The sequence below is a fragment of the Ambystoma mexicanum genome, chromosome 6q (assembly GCF_040938575.1).
Source record: "Ambystoma mexicanum isolate Mex_15411 chromosome 6q, UKY_AmexF1_1, whole genome shotgun sequence".
NCBI lineage: Eukaryota > Metazoa > Chordata > Amphibia > Caudata > Ambystomatidae > Ambystoma > Ambystoma mexicanum.
The window spans coordinates 447295197-447309275 of NC_090937.1; the positions used below are offsets into that span (position 1 = coordinate 447295197).

Here is a 14079-nt window from a genome sequence, read left to right on the forward strand (position 1 = left end):
ATGTATACTTTCACTATAGGTTCTTAAAATGCATTCAAATGACTTAATCAACACCAGTGCTAAGTCAATTAATGGAGTAAAGACGAAACCAAGTGGTAGAGGCAGTACTACGGGAAGCACTTGCAGAGTCTGAATTGTCTTTCACCTTTGTGGTCGAGAGGGCCCATCGTATACCGGAAGGGTGCCCCCAGTGCCAGGCGCAAGCACAGGCCCATCATAGCTAGACTCCTTAATTACCGCAACAGGGTCCCCGCTTTATGCCGATCAAGAGTACTGGGCTCCCTCAGCTATTAGTGACCAGATCCGGCTCTTCCCCGATTTCTCTAATTAGGGTGCTGGCATCACAGAAGAATTTCCTTGAAGTAAAGAAAGAAATCCGGTTTTAAATATGCCATGCTGTTCCCAGCACGCCTGTGGCTGGAACACAATGGTAGGAGGTTAGGGAGATCTATCATTTTTATGCTTCATCCCCTCTCCTAGTGAGACCCCCAGCACTTTTGCAGACTTCTGGATCTTTTTCTTTCAATCCTGAATGAGTGGGGCCATTTCCCACTCAATCATTCTTGTGGGCTCTCTTTTGGAACTCTATTCTTTGTATTCTACCTGTACTATGGCGTCTGTCTCTTCCATAGCTCTTGAAGGCATCTGTGTTTTTACCCCTGCAGCACACAGCTCCTTATGGGCAGTGTTGCTGTGGACCCTTGAGGTCCTCCTTTTAAGAAGATTCTTTTTGTGTATCCTCAAGTAACTACAGTTCTTTAGTATCTCTCCCTAAACTCTATAGTCTGAGAGATTGGCACACACCACCTTCAGTGGCTTGCCAAAGGGATACCTAGTATCCCCTTTCTCTCTGCTCCTGTGACTTTTTAGTCACATAGACAATCACCTAGTTATGGCTGGTGGAAGTGGATGTGTTCAGCAACTATTGTGTATTTTTTATACCGCAGACTGCCCATAGCCCTGGTAGTGCACATTAGGGCCACCCAAGTACCAACTTGGGGCCTCCCTTCTTTTCTCGTCATTACTAGCGTGGTTGTTTTGTTAGCCCTTCTTCTACCATTCTGGGAGGGCAGTGTGTGTGTTTTGCCTTTGACGGTAACCCGCAGGTATCCCCGCCTAGGCTCCAGTGTGTCTGGGCAGGCAGGAAGTAGGGGAGGAGTTCTCTACCCCCGCCTGTCCTTTGTCTGCCAGAGTACCTGAATAGGTCCAACTCCTACACAGGGTCTGGCTGTCCTGATTGGACAGCCAAACGCCCCTTTCTGTAAAATGCTGAGAGAGATTGCAGAGGAGTGTGTGCTTCAACTGTATAAAAGGCGAGGCTTCTGGAGTGAAAAGCAAGCAGACCACTGGAAGCTGAAGTAACCGAAGAAGACGACCAGAGATGCCTCCAGACCCTTCGCAACACCGTGAAGCGACCACTACTGTCCTGACCCTGTTTTCTGTGCGACAGAAGAGCTCTGAAGAGTACTCCTCTTTCCATTTTAGCTGGTGGGAACAACCAGTTCCAAGACCAACTTTGAAACAAGCCATCTCCCAAGGTGCTTGGAGTTTCCAGAGCTGCGGAACCCCATACCAGGAGACCTGCTGCCCATTTCGAGTGCATCGTTGTGGAATGGTCAAATCCATCCAAATCTTTGCTGAACCCTTAAGGACGCTCCAGAGATCTGATCCAACTCACCCAGACCCCCTTACCGGAGTGTCAGACTTCAGGAAGCCAAGAGGATTTTACTGGGCGATCCGTGTGCTTTGCTGGTGCTGCAGAAAATGCACCAAAACCACAGAGAAAACCAAGATATTGCTGAAAGTCAGGCCACAGGTCATCCCTCCAGACTGATCCTGTCCATTGCCCTGCCTTCAGTCACCATACCAAGGAATCCAGAGGTCGGGTCCAGAGCTGCAACATCGTAGAGCATCCAGCACAAACATTTTCTTCTAACCTAAGGTACTGTGGGGGAGGGGGTGACGTATTGCTTACCTGATTCCAAGAATTTGCTCAAGAGCATTGCAGTGCACGAAGAGGTGTCCAGGGCGGCCCCCTCTTACTGCTGACCCAAGCTGCTGCTTGTGTCCCCTTCTCGAGTCCGTTTTAAGGTCTCCTTTGTTAGTTGTTAAATTGCTGCTTCAATAACTAGACATTGGAAGAAATCCATAGGAAATCTTTGTAATTCGCTGATTGTCAAGACTTCAAGGCCTCTCCGAACTGCCTTTAGCTAGGGTTGCGTTTTTGGACTTTAGACTTACTAGGCAAATAAACCTTCTCTAGAACCTTGAACTAAGCTCATGCTACACTAACCATTTTCCTCCCTTTAAGAGGCTTTACTATGTGTTTGCAGAGTAAATGTCTTACTGTATACACCTTTGAAAACTGCATGTGTGCCATAACCGTTAAGTTAACATGTCTTTTCCCCTTCTAACGTTGCTAAAAATGTAACCGCGAAAAAACACAAGTGAAAGTGCCCTTTGAAGTGTATTATCAAATATTCCTAATTGTTCTTACGTAAATGTCTGAAGTATTTAAAGTGATTCTGGTGTAAATATAATAAATATATACTTTTGATATAAATTTCTGGTGTTTTTTGATCTGCTTAGAATCACATGCTGTGCATATGTTCCGACATCCAGTGGTAACCGCGGAGTATTGCATCTTATCTTTCGAGAATCGAAAGGGGACGTCGACATGGGCGTGCCTGTAACACTATATCCCTACGTGACGTGTATTGTACCCAAGATCACGCGTTGAGGTTCCTCAGATTGTTTTTTTTCCGCCCAGCATACTGGTCACCTTATGCAGAGCTTGTCAAGACATTGCTTATTGTCCCTCGACTTTTGGTCGAATAGTTATATAAAATAATTCAGATCACCCTATCCATCCCTTATTTCGACGGCTGTACCAGATCTCCGCTGAAGACCTTCAGACCTTCGCCGGACGGTGATCCAGCCGGCGCTGCCGACCACGTGGCCAGGCCTTCCGCCGGCCTACACAGTAGGGAGAGTGGGGTTGGGGTGCACATTTCTGTACAATCTGAGAATGCCTTTCACTTTCCTTCCTCTTTCCCTTTTGGTCTTCGTTACTCTACCCATCCTCGGCTATGGAGAGGACTCCATTTAGGTTTTGCCCTAATTGTAAGAGCAAATTTCCTTGGAATGATAAGCACAGACGGTGTAACCGGTGCTTGCCCCTCGATCACAAGGAAGGATGCGCGGCTTGTAAGCTCCTCCGTCCTAAGACATTAAAGGAGCGTAGAGTCAAGCGGTGGGCGGTCTACGGTATCTCGAAGGCCGAGTTTTCTCCCGCTGCCACTGCATGTGACGATGGCGAGAGTGACGATCAGACCTCCGAACCGGAGGTCGTTGACCTTTCGACGGAACGATCACGTTCTGCATAGTCTGTCCCCGGCTCCGCTAGGCACGGCTTAGGCACTGCTCTGGGGAAGTCACACCCCGGCGACAAAGACGACCATGTACACAGCACTAAACACACAACCCCAAGTCAATCTTTGGCCAAGTCGAACAAGACTTAAGCGCCAACGGGTACACTGGAAGTTCCGGCGGCACCCGCCGACCGTCGGGATCAGCAGCCCTCCCCGCAGCCGCATATGCGCCTAGCGACCGGGCCATCAAAGACAAAGTGCGCTACCCCTGATATATCAGGTTCCGTAAACATGCATCACAAGAAGGCGTCTGGTGACAATAGGGTTCCAGTTACGCCAAAGACGGCACTGCCTAAAAAGGCTGCCGCCCAAAGACGAGGCCCCGGCTCTGCCGAAAAAGACTCCCTCGCAATTGCAGGCTGAAGCTACGCACCTCCCGTCTGCAGAGGACGTTGCCGAAAACTTAGCTAGGATTGTTTCCGCCGATTCTCAGAAACGGCAGTGGAGGGATGCTCTGAGGCCTACGGAAAAGGCAAAGGATCCACCGAGGTCCAAGGATGGCCTAATGGGAGTACTAGAACCCACCCATAAGTTGAAAGAAAGGCACAGGGACGTCACACCTCTGTTGGTCCCTCAGGAGGAGTTCTCTGAGGGCGAAGGACTATCTTCGACGTTGAGACAAAAATCTCTACGTTTTACGACCGATGAGCATGTTCAGGACCCCTTTACACCTCTATACCATAGGCCTTCGGTTTGGACTAGAGAGAAATTTGAAAACTGCATGGAAAGGCTGGATAGGTTTGTTTCCCGTTCAGAACAACCCACACCAAGAAGGCCACGGGATGAGAGCCCTGTGGACCCCAGAGCCAAATTCCCAAGGCTTTTTGATCCCTCTTTGGAAGAGGATATATAGAACTACGACCTATCTGAAGAGGACAACCCTGAGGACATCCATGGTCACATAGAGGGCTGGGAGGAGAACCCGGATGTGGGTAACCCTCAACCATGGCAGTCTCCAGATCCACAAGATCCTGATGCCCTGTCTCTGGATTCTCCCCAGTCCACCCCTACTAGACAACAACCATCACCGGTGGTTGATCAATTGACGTTCAACATAATGTTGCGTAAAGCAGCTGAACACTTTAAAATTGCAACAGGTGAAACTGTCCCTGAAGCTGACTTTGTGGAGGACATCCTCAAGGAGAAGCCACCAGCCAGCCAGGCTATTCCTCTCCTCAATTCAATTAAACGTCTGGCTCCCTCCTTATCGACACCTGCTCTCACAAGAGGTGTTAACCCAAGAATAGAGAAACTCTTTCGTCCTTCTCCCTCGAACACTGTATATCAGAGGTCACTCCACCCGAGATTCTCTGTTGGTGACTACTACAAGAAAGAGGGCAGGGGTTCCTTTGTCAACCGGCGAGGCACCCCCTGATAAAGATGGTAAACGACTATGCCCTTGGGAAAAGGATCACGGTTGCAGCACGTTTTTCAACGCGTATTGCCAACAACACGACCTTGTTGGCCAGCGACGCCGATGCTCAGTGGGCCTTACTACAGGAGGTTCCCGAACCTCTACGTACTCGTCCCCTCACCACTATCACTGAGGGCAGACAGGTGAGCCAAAGCATACTTAAGAACACTTTGGATTCTGCTGAAACGGCTGTTCGATCCCTGGCTCAGGGCACACTCCTGAAGAGACATGCGTGGCTACGGAGCTCTCGATTCAAACCAGAGACGCAAGTGTCACTGATAAATAAACCTGTGGAAGAATCCAACCTGGGTCCAAACGGCTTTTTCGTGGCCAACGCTTCCCTCAACAATACTGCTCGGGAACCAATTGGAACTCTCCACAGGGAAACAGTGGCTACACCACCCCGTATCCCCAATGGAAGCGTTGTGGGAAAGGAAGGGGTTGGGTCTCTACCCCTAGAGGCTCTCTGCCCTCGGGTTCAAAATGACCGGGTTCCCCTCCCCTGCCTCCCCGGTCAGAGGCCGGCTAACATCGTTCCTTCAGACACGGGACCAGTGGGAGCTAAAGATCGTGGGCCACGGGTACTGCATAGAGTTCAACCGGTCCCCAACATTCAGACCTCCACGAGCAAGACTATATTCGCATACTTCTTCAGGAAGTCAAGACACTACAAGAGAAAGGAGCCATAGAAATCGTACCTCTGTCACAGGTAAAAGAAGGTATTTATTCAGTGTACTTCCTTGTACCCAAAAAGGATCTAACCATGCGCCCTGTTTTAGATCTGCGCCCAGCAAACAGATTTGTAAAACCACAAAAGTTCTGCAGGAAGTCACTCTTCATGAAGTTATTCCACTGCTCTCCAGGGGGATTACATGGCAACACTGGACATGAAAGATGCATACTTTCATATTTCAATGTTGCCAGCGCACAGAAAATACCTCATATTTATGATACAAGACAAGAATTATCAGTTCAAGGTACTACCCTTTGGCATAGCATCTGCGCCAAGGGTATTTACAAAGGTACTAGCGGTGGCAGCAGCACATCTGCGCAGGCAATCCATCCCGGTCTATCCTTACCTCGACGACCGGGGACTCTTACGAAACAAGTCTGTCAAATACCCAAAAGACGATGGATCTTTTATTGAGTCTGGGATTCTCTAGCAACGAGAAAAAATCCAGCCTCGACCCCAGTCAGGTCAAACAGTTCCTAGGGGATCTAATTCGAACAAAGGACGGCCTTGTCTTCCCCTCCAACTCGAGGGTTCAAAACCTGTTGTTTCAAATCCCTCAGTATGTAGCCAGTCGACGTGTGACAGTACGCAAAGCTATGCGACTACTAGGAATGATGCCGTCCTGTATCTACTTGGTACCTCACGTGCGCTTGCGCCCAATGCAAGAGTGGCTAAACAGCCAGTGGTGTCAAGCCAGCGGAACAATCTAGTGGTTGTCTCGCCGGCCCTCGTTCTCTCGCTGCAGTGGTGATCGAGGGACAACCGCTTGAAGGAGAAATCCTTCACCACCCCCTCAGTGGAAGCCACTCTTAACTACATACACGTCTCTTACAGGGTGGGGAGCTCACCTGCTTTGACAGCGCACAGAGTTTGGTCGTCAGACATAGCATCCAACCACATAAACCTGTTGGAACTGTTGGCAGTGTTCAAAGCACTAAAGGCTTTCCAGACAGGACGGCAGGGGAAGACGATCATGATCCTCACAGAGAGCACCACAGCCATGTAATATCTGAACAAACAAGGGGGCACTCACTCTCCAGGGCTGTCCAAACTGTCCCAGAACATTTGGAAGCGGGCTCTCAAACACATGTTCCAGGGGCTCAATCTTCTGGCAGACGTACTCGGCAGAGACTTCCCGTTGCCCATGGAGTACGAATGGCAATTACACGGCGTCTCCAATGTTTTCGCAGAATGGGGCTTCCTAGAGATCGATTTGTTCGCAACTCTGGAGAACGCTCAATGCCAAGATTACGCCTCCAGGTACCCCCAGAACCGTTCCAAGGGGAACGGACTCTGGATAACATGGTCAGGGAAATTTGTCTACGCTTTTCCCTCGGCTCCCCTTCTCAACAAGATCATGCACAAGATGCACCAAGAACCAGTCACGATGATACTGGTGGCCCCCATGTGGGCCCACCAAACCTGGTTCATTCATCTGATGGAGATGTCCCCATCTCCTCGAGTCAAACTGCCTTGCCAGTACAACATACTGTCGCAAGACAGAGGGGAGACGCTTCACCCATGCCCGCAGACTGAACTTGGCGGTGTGGCTCCTGAGGTCATAGAGTTTATGCACCTGCAACTCCCTCAGAGATGTATGGACATTCTCAGGGAAGCAAGAAAACCAAACGCTAGGTATTGCTATTCCAGTAAATGGAAACGGTTTGTCATATGGTGGAACTCAAAGAGCATTAACGCGATTAACTGCTCTCCCACCAACACTGTTTTGTACCAAACTCATTTACTTTACTCAGGCCTGGTTTTTAACTCGAATAAAGGTGCACTTAGCTGCGCTTTCAGCCTACACTACTCACAACAGAAAGTGTCATGGAGGAAGATACCAGTTATTAAAGCTTTCATGGAGGGAGTAAAAAGAATTCACCCTCCCATTTCTAACCCGGCTCACGGATGGGACCTAAACGTGATGTTGACTAGGCTTATGGGGGCTCCTTTCGAGCCCATGCACAAAGCAAGTCTTAAAGACCTCACCAATAAGACTGCTTTTTTAATAGCTATTACCTCCATTAGGAGAGTAAGTGAACTACAAGCGCTCTCAATCCTAGATCCCTTTGTAACAGTTCACAAAGACAAGGTGGTTCGGCACACTCACCCTAGGTTCGCGCCTAAATTAATTTCCAAGTTCCATGTGAACCAGTCGATAGAACTACCAACATTCTTTCAAAATCATTCAAGCTTGGGAGAAGTAAACCTGCACACACTGGATGTATGCATAGCTGTCATGTTCTACATGGAAAGAACTTGGGCACTAAAAGACTTATTAGTTTTTCGTTTCAGTGGCGGCAGAAAGAGGAGATGCAGTCTCATAATACACTATTTCTAGGTGGATTGTCAAATGCATCACACTCTGCTACGGTCTTGCTAAGAGAGAGCTGCCCTTCAAGCCTAGAGCACATTCTACTCGAGGCACTGGGGCGACCGTAGCATTCATTGCAAATGTTCCCCTTGAGTCCACTTGCAAAGCGGCAACCTGGAGTGCTGTACACACCTTTACAAAACACTATTGCCTAGACACTCATTCTAGGTCTGATTCTCAGGTGGGCCAGGCAGTTTGAAGACATCTTTTCACTACTGTTCCTTCTCACAACCCACCTCCAACTCTGGGTACTGCTCGCTGGTCTATGCACAGCATGTGATTCTAAGCAGATCAGCAAACATCAGAAGATATGCATTACTTACCGTAAAAGCATTTCTGATGGTTGTATCTGCTTAGATTCACATGCGCCCGCCCTTCCTCCCTGCTCGGATGGAAGGAACATAGACGTCTTACCACTTTCTCTCTTTTCTGTACTCACTCATGATAGTCATAAGGCTCCCTCTCGGCAGAAAGAATACAATCGGAGGGACCTCGACGCGTGAGGGATCTTGGGTACACTACACGTCGCGTAGGGATAGTGTTACAGGCACTCCCATGTCGACATCCCCTTTTGATTCTCGAAAGACGAGATGCAATTCTCCGTGGTTACCACTGGATGTCGGACCATATGCACAGCATGTGAATCTAAGCAGATACAACCATCAGAAATGCTTTTACAGTAAGTAATGCATATCATATGTGCAAGTGCTTCTTTGGTGTGCCTTTCTAGCTAAGATTCTGTGCACTTACCTTCAGCTCACATCTTCCTCTTAAGATCAGCCTGACTGCTCTGCCACTCTACCAATGTCCTTAGCCAGTACAGACTGATACTAAGAGTTGACGATCTACAAACCACTGGGGTAGCTTACTAAAGTCTTACTGCCTAACACTAGGGCCCTGTTCTTTCAGACACCGGAGGGGGCGAGTGACTTCCTGGATGTCAATGAAAATGTAGCTGGTTCGGGAGAGGAAAGGAATGCCCGGGGAGAGTGTCGCCAAGTGCCCCGGAGTGACGCTACAGTATCGTAGACACTTTTAGCCTCACTGCTTTCTACTACACTTTTGGTGTGTAATCAGCTGGAGGGGTCCTCAACAGAGGCTGTAACAGGTTGGGGTGGCTAAGCCTCGAGAAGCTCCCATGCTTCGGCCCTAGGGTGTACAATGGGTGGAGGTGGGGTCATTAGTGGCAAGTTGGGGAGGTCGGTGGGGGAGGATGGGGTTGGGAAGTTCTTGTTAGAATATTGGGCGGCATTCATTCGTATTTTTTTAGCACACACGTTTGGTCCCTTGCTACTCCGCTGGATCAGGTAGCTGGAACGTTTTTTTTGCAACAGGCAGCGGTGTAGGGGGCGGCGATGGGCTTGAAATGAGGGACTTTGATCAACACTGTTGGCTGAGAGCACTGCAGCTAGATCTACGCTTTGCGGAAGCTGTTTCGGATCTGGCTCTGTCAGGCTTTTTGCAAGTGAGTGGAAGGCTGATGAGGGGGTAACATGCATGACATGGAACGTCAGAGGGTTGAACTGGCCCTCAAAAGCAAGATGGATTCTGTTGTGTATGCAGAGGCACTGGGTGGATATCGCTTTCCTTCAGAATACGCATCTCTCGCCCACTAGCGAGCCTGTCATTAGCCAATTCTTGGGGCTGCCATTGGTACTTCTCATCCTATTCTAGGTACGCTTGGAGTGTGGGCATACTCATCAGGGGCACAGTGGGGTTCCGTTGCATGGAGGCGAGGAGGAACACTTAAGGGAGGGCTTTGGTTCTCACGGGGCTAATTCAAGGGAGGGGTTTCACCTTCGTGAACTACTACGGCTCAAACACAGACTTGATTGAGACCCTGGACTTTACTGAAGATCACCTAAAAAGGCACCCAGAAAACATTGCATGTTTTGGGGGTGGGGGGAGATTTTAATGCTCTCATGTGTAACTCTCCAGATGGTTTGGAGAAGCACAACAGGGGTATCTAAGACCACAGTCAAATTGAGGGAGACCTACACCACGAGAGCTTGGTCGACATATGGAGGGCACGACATGACACTGAAAGGGGCTACACATTCCAGTTCTCTGTACATGGAACAGACTCGAGGCTCAACTTCTTTCTTGCTTCCGCCACCGAGTCGTGTTATTTTTCGGAATGTAACATTTTGACACACACACTCTCTGACCACGCCCTGGTGGTTGTGTAGCTTTTCATTCCAGGGTGGTGGCAAGGAGGCAGGAGTTGGCACTTTGAGAATGAAAGCTCGCGAGACCGTGTTCTGCGTGGAGGTCAAGGAGGGAGTGCTTATGTTCCAAGAGAATGTAGGTTCTGTGTCGTCCTATACCACATTGTGGGAGACCTTCAAGTGCAAGGTTTATGTATTGCTAAGGAAGCGGGCATTCTCCGAACTATGCAAGCTTAGCTCGCCGCTATCGCTCATCTGCGGGACTTAGAATCAAGTTCTGGGTTCCTCACTGATGGAGGGTTGCAGGCCAGGTTTCGCGTGGAAGTGGGTGTGTTTTGGGAAACAGCTAAATGTGAAGTGAGATTCCTTCACAAATCCGCTGTGGTGAGGAGGTATGGGGAGGGGCAGAGGCCCGTGGCTACACTGGCCCACTTAATTAAAGCTGAAAATGCTAGGTTGCAGGGGTCGAGGACCACGCTGCGAAGCTCGTGCAAACTGACGGGGGGGCATCGGGGTGTTTATGGACTTTTATAGGGCTCTGTACTCCTCCAGGTCGACCCAGGGCACGTTCAAAGAGTAATTGGATCAGATTGATCTATATTGGTTGGCCCATAAGGAGAGAGAGAATGGTTGGGGAGGCCGTTAGCGGAACAGGAGATTTGTGAGGCAATCAAGTTGCTGCCTGCGGGGGAAACCTGCTGGTCCGAATGGGCTCACAGCTGACATTTACAAATGCCTATGCCGATATTCTGGCCCCTCATATGCTCCATATGTACCAGCAGTCAGTACAGGATGGGCAAGCTGCCACATTCAATGCATGAGGCAGTGGTAGCCCTCCTATCGCCCAGTATCATTAATACATTTGGACAATAAAATACTGGCTAGGGCGTTGCCAACAGACTTGCCCCAAAATTGCCTAGGTGCGTGCTGGCCGATCAGGCAGGCTTTATCCCTGGATGATCCACATCATATGGGTTCTGCAGACTCTTTGGTCTTCTTTCGGTTCTAGACCAGCAGGCATCAGTAGTGGCTGCCCTTCTCGACGCAGAGAAGGTGTTGGACTCCATTGAGTGGCCCTTCCTCTCTGTGTTGAGGCTTAGGGGCTGGGGGAGGATTTTATAAGTGTGGTCTCCCTGCTTTATAAGCGCCCAGTCACGCGCCTAACGGTGAACAGTAGGCTGTCTGCCGCCATTGAGATGTAAAGAGGTACAAGGCAAGGATGCCCATTTCCCCTTTGCTCTTTACACCCGCAGTTGAGCTTCTTACCAAAATGTTTAGGGCTAAACACTTGGACAGGGGTATCCAACTTTTCACGCACAGATTGGTAATTTCGCTTTACGCGGATGATTTAATCCTCTTCATTAAAGACCCTGCCACAAACCTTGCGCCCATCATGAAGAATGTTCTATTGTTTGGTCGTTTTTCGGGACTTCTTATCAAACCCACAAAGTCGGTGCTAGTTCCCCTGATTGATGGGACGGTGAGGTTTCAGGATGATTTTGATTTTCAATGGCATCCCGACAATGCCCGGTATCTTGGAATAACGGTGGTCACATCGTTCAATATACTTTACAAGGAGATCTATGAAGCGAAGCTGCTGCACACAGAGTCTCTACTGGGGAGAAGGATGAATCTGCCTCGGTTCCTCCTCGGACGTATCTCTCTAATCAAAATGGTAGGATTACCCAGATTCCTCGGTTTCTTAATGCACCCATATTGGTCCCCACATTTTTTTTAAATCAATGAAATTGGTGTTAGCAAAATTCATATGGCAAGGGAAGCGGGCTTGAGTTTGGTGGGACAAATTGACCGCCCCCTTGGAGAGGGGGGCACTAGCTCTTACTGATTTTGATGCCTTCTGTACTGCGGTGCAGGCTTCCTTCCTGCCTCACTGGTTTGATCTAAAACCAAACTGGGCGCATGTGCAAATCGAGAGAGCAATTGTTGCCTCATCGCTCTCGAGAAGGGTGGTTATCACGTCACGGCAGCAGATCACCGGGGCGCGTGGCCGGGTGGAGCTGACATGCAGTGCCTGAAAGCGTATAGATGGCGAGTCGAGGGAAGAGTTAGTTATTCTCCACTCCTCCCCATTAAACATGTGCCAGGCATACCTCTCAGAGGGGAGAAAGTCTTTGTACAAAGCATGGACAGGTTTAGGCTCAGTTGTTGGCTCGATCTCTTCCCAAACAGGCAGTTCTTGATGGAAGACTTTAAAGCTAATGGGGAGTTATCGGCGCTAGACATTTTTATATACTTCATGCTGAGAGTTGGGTTGAAGGACAGATTTGCTGACTTTCCTCAGGAGCACCCACAGCTCCGGTACTGCAAGGGCTGATCAGCACAGAGACCCGCACTAAGCTGATTTCTGAGCCATACTCGTCGGGTGGACTGATAATTCCTGGGTTAAATGGGAGGAAACACGGGGGGGCTCCTTTCCTGGAAGAGGTCTGGAGGTACTGCTGTATGCAGATTTGAAAGCCGGCAATCAATAGTAACTTTAAGTTAATACATTTGAAATTTTTGCAGCAGTTTTAATTGACTCCAGTAGAGACCCACAGGTTCTTCCCGGGTCCCTTGAGTCATGCAGGAGGTGTGGGGTTTCTTCCGGTGACTTTTTACATCTGTCCTGGACTTGCCCCCAAATAGACTCCTTCTTGGAACAAGTGTTTGAATTGGTGGAGGGTATTGCTGGGATTAGGGTTGCCATCTCCTGCTGTAGGGTTGCTGGGTTACACGCATGGGCTGCCTAAACATGTCAGAAAACTGTCGGGCTGTTGCTACTGCTGGCCAAACAGAGGTTGACTTTGGTATGTGGCAGGGGCCGCCCACCGATGTATACCCAGTGGGAGGTGGATGTAGCACGCTGGCACGAACTAGAGACAGACTTTGGTGCGATGGTGCACCCGGCTTCAAAGCCTAAAGACATCTGGGGACTGTATGTCGCATACATGCTGTCAAACAACATCATCATTTCGGGGTGGAGGGGCCAAATTATTAGTTTCCTTTTTCACACTATGGCTGGCTCTGCTTTGCTTAACATATCATTGGGTGTATTATTTTCTTCCTTGATGGGTGGGCTGGGACGCTTTGGTTGGTGGTGGGGTTGGGGTGTGCTATTTGGTTTATTTGTCTTTTTGTTTTGTGCTATGAAAAATTAAAACAGCTCACAAAAAAGAAATTCTGGAGAGTTGCCCAGAGCAATGCCAAAGGTTAAGATTAACTCGAAACCTCCAGCCTTCTCCTCTTTTGTGTTGCTATAGACTTCAGGGAAACAATATCTAACTCCACTCGTTGGCCTTCTCAAACTTTCACCTGAGAACTTGTGGAAAGTCTTCATAACAGTCATGTCAAATGGACTTGAGGGTAACCCTGTTGTCTAGTTGTGGGTAGAATCCTCTTGCATCCTAAACACACTGGCAGAGTAAATGCCCAACACCTTCACAGCAACTTTATTAAGAGTGTATTTGCGGAGTTGCAAAGCCAGCTTTATTCCAGTTCTAAATATTGCTTTCTAACCCCTGCAGGTGGTGGTCGTTATGTTCCAGGTTCGTCCGCTGCACCTACATCTGGAATTGACCCCTTTACAGGTAGGATAAATCTTGTTTAAAACAATGTTTTAGTTGCTGGACTGTTTAGTGTTTACATTTAGTTTACCCTCTGCACTTTCTGCTTAAAGGTTAGCTGTTCTAGTGTACATTTTTTATCAGGACGGTTAATCCCAATTCAGATTGGGTGTGTTAAGAAAATTCATGGCATAAGAAACTGCACTGCTTCTGTGTCTTTCTAGATTTTAAAATAATTCTGCTTTTACTCTTTCGATGGCTGTCCATTAAGTTGCAGGTCATTCAGAAGGTTTGCACCATATGAGCTACCTTGTTTTGCTGTTGATCATGTATGTGATATTCCTCAAGGTTCAGTACTTGGTCCTCTTCTCTTTATTTTGCTCCTCTTTCTACACT

The 14079-nt window shown here is 48.7% G+C and overlaps 1 protein-coding gene across 1 annotated transcript in view; it reads left to right on the top strand.

Annotated features, from left to right (window-relative positions):
- The window catches only part of PLAA (phospholipase A2 activating protein), an 801260-nt gene that overhangs the window by 548228 nt on the left and 238953 nt on the right, over nt 1-14079 (top strand). Inside the window, exon 10 of the mRNA XM_069630922.1 lies at nt 13645-13707. Within this exon, the coding sequence (XP_069487023.1) occupies nt 13645-13707 (63 nt within the window). The remainder of the gene's footprint in view (nt 1-13644; nt 13708-14079) is intronic.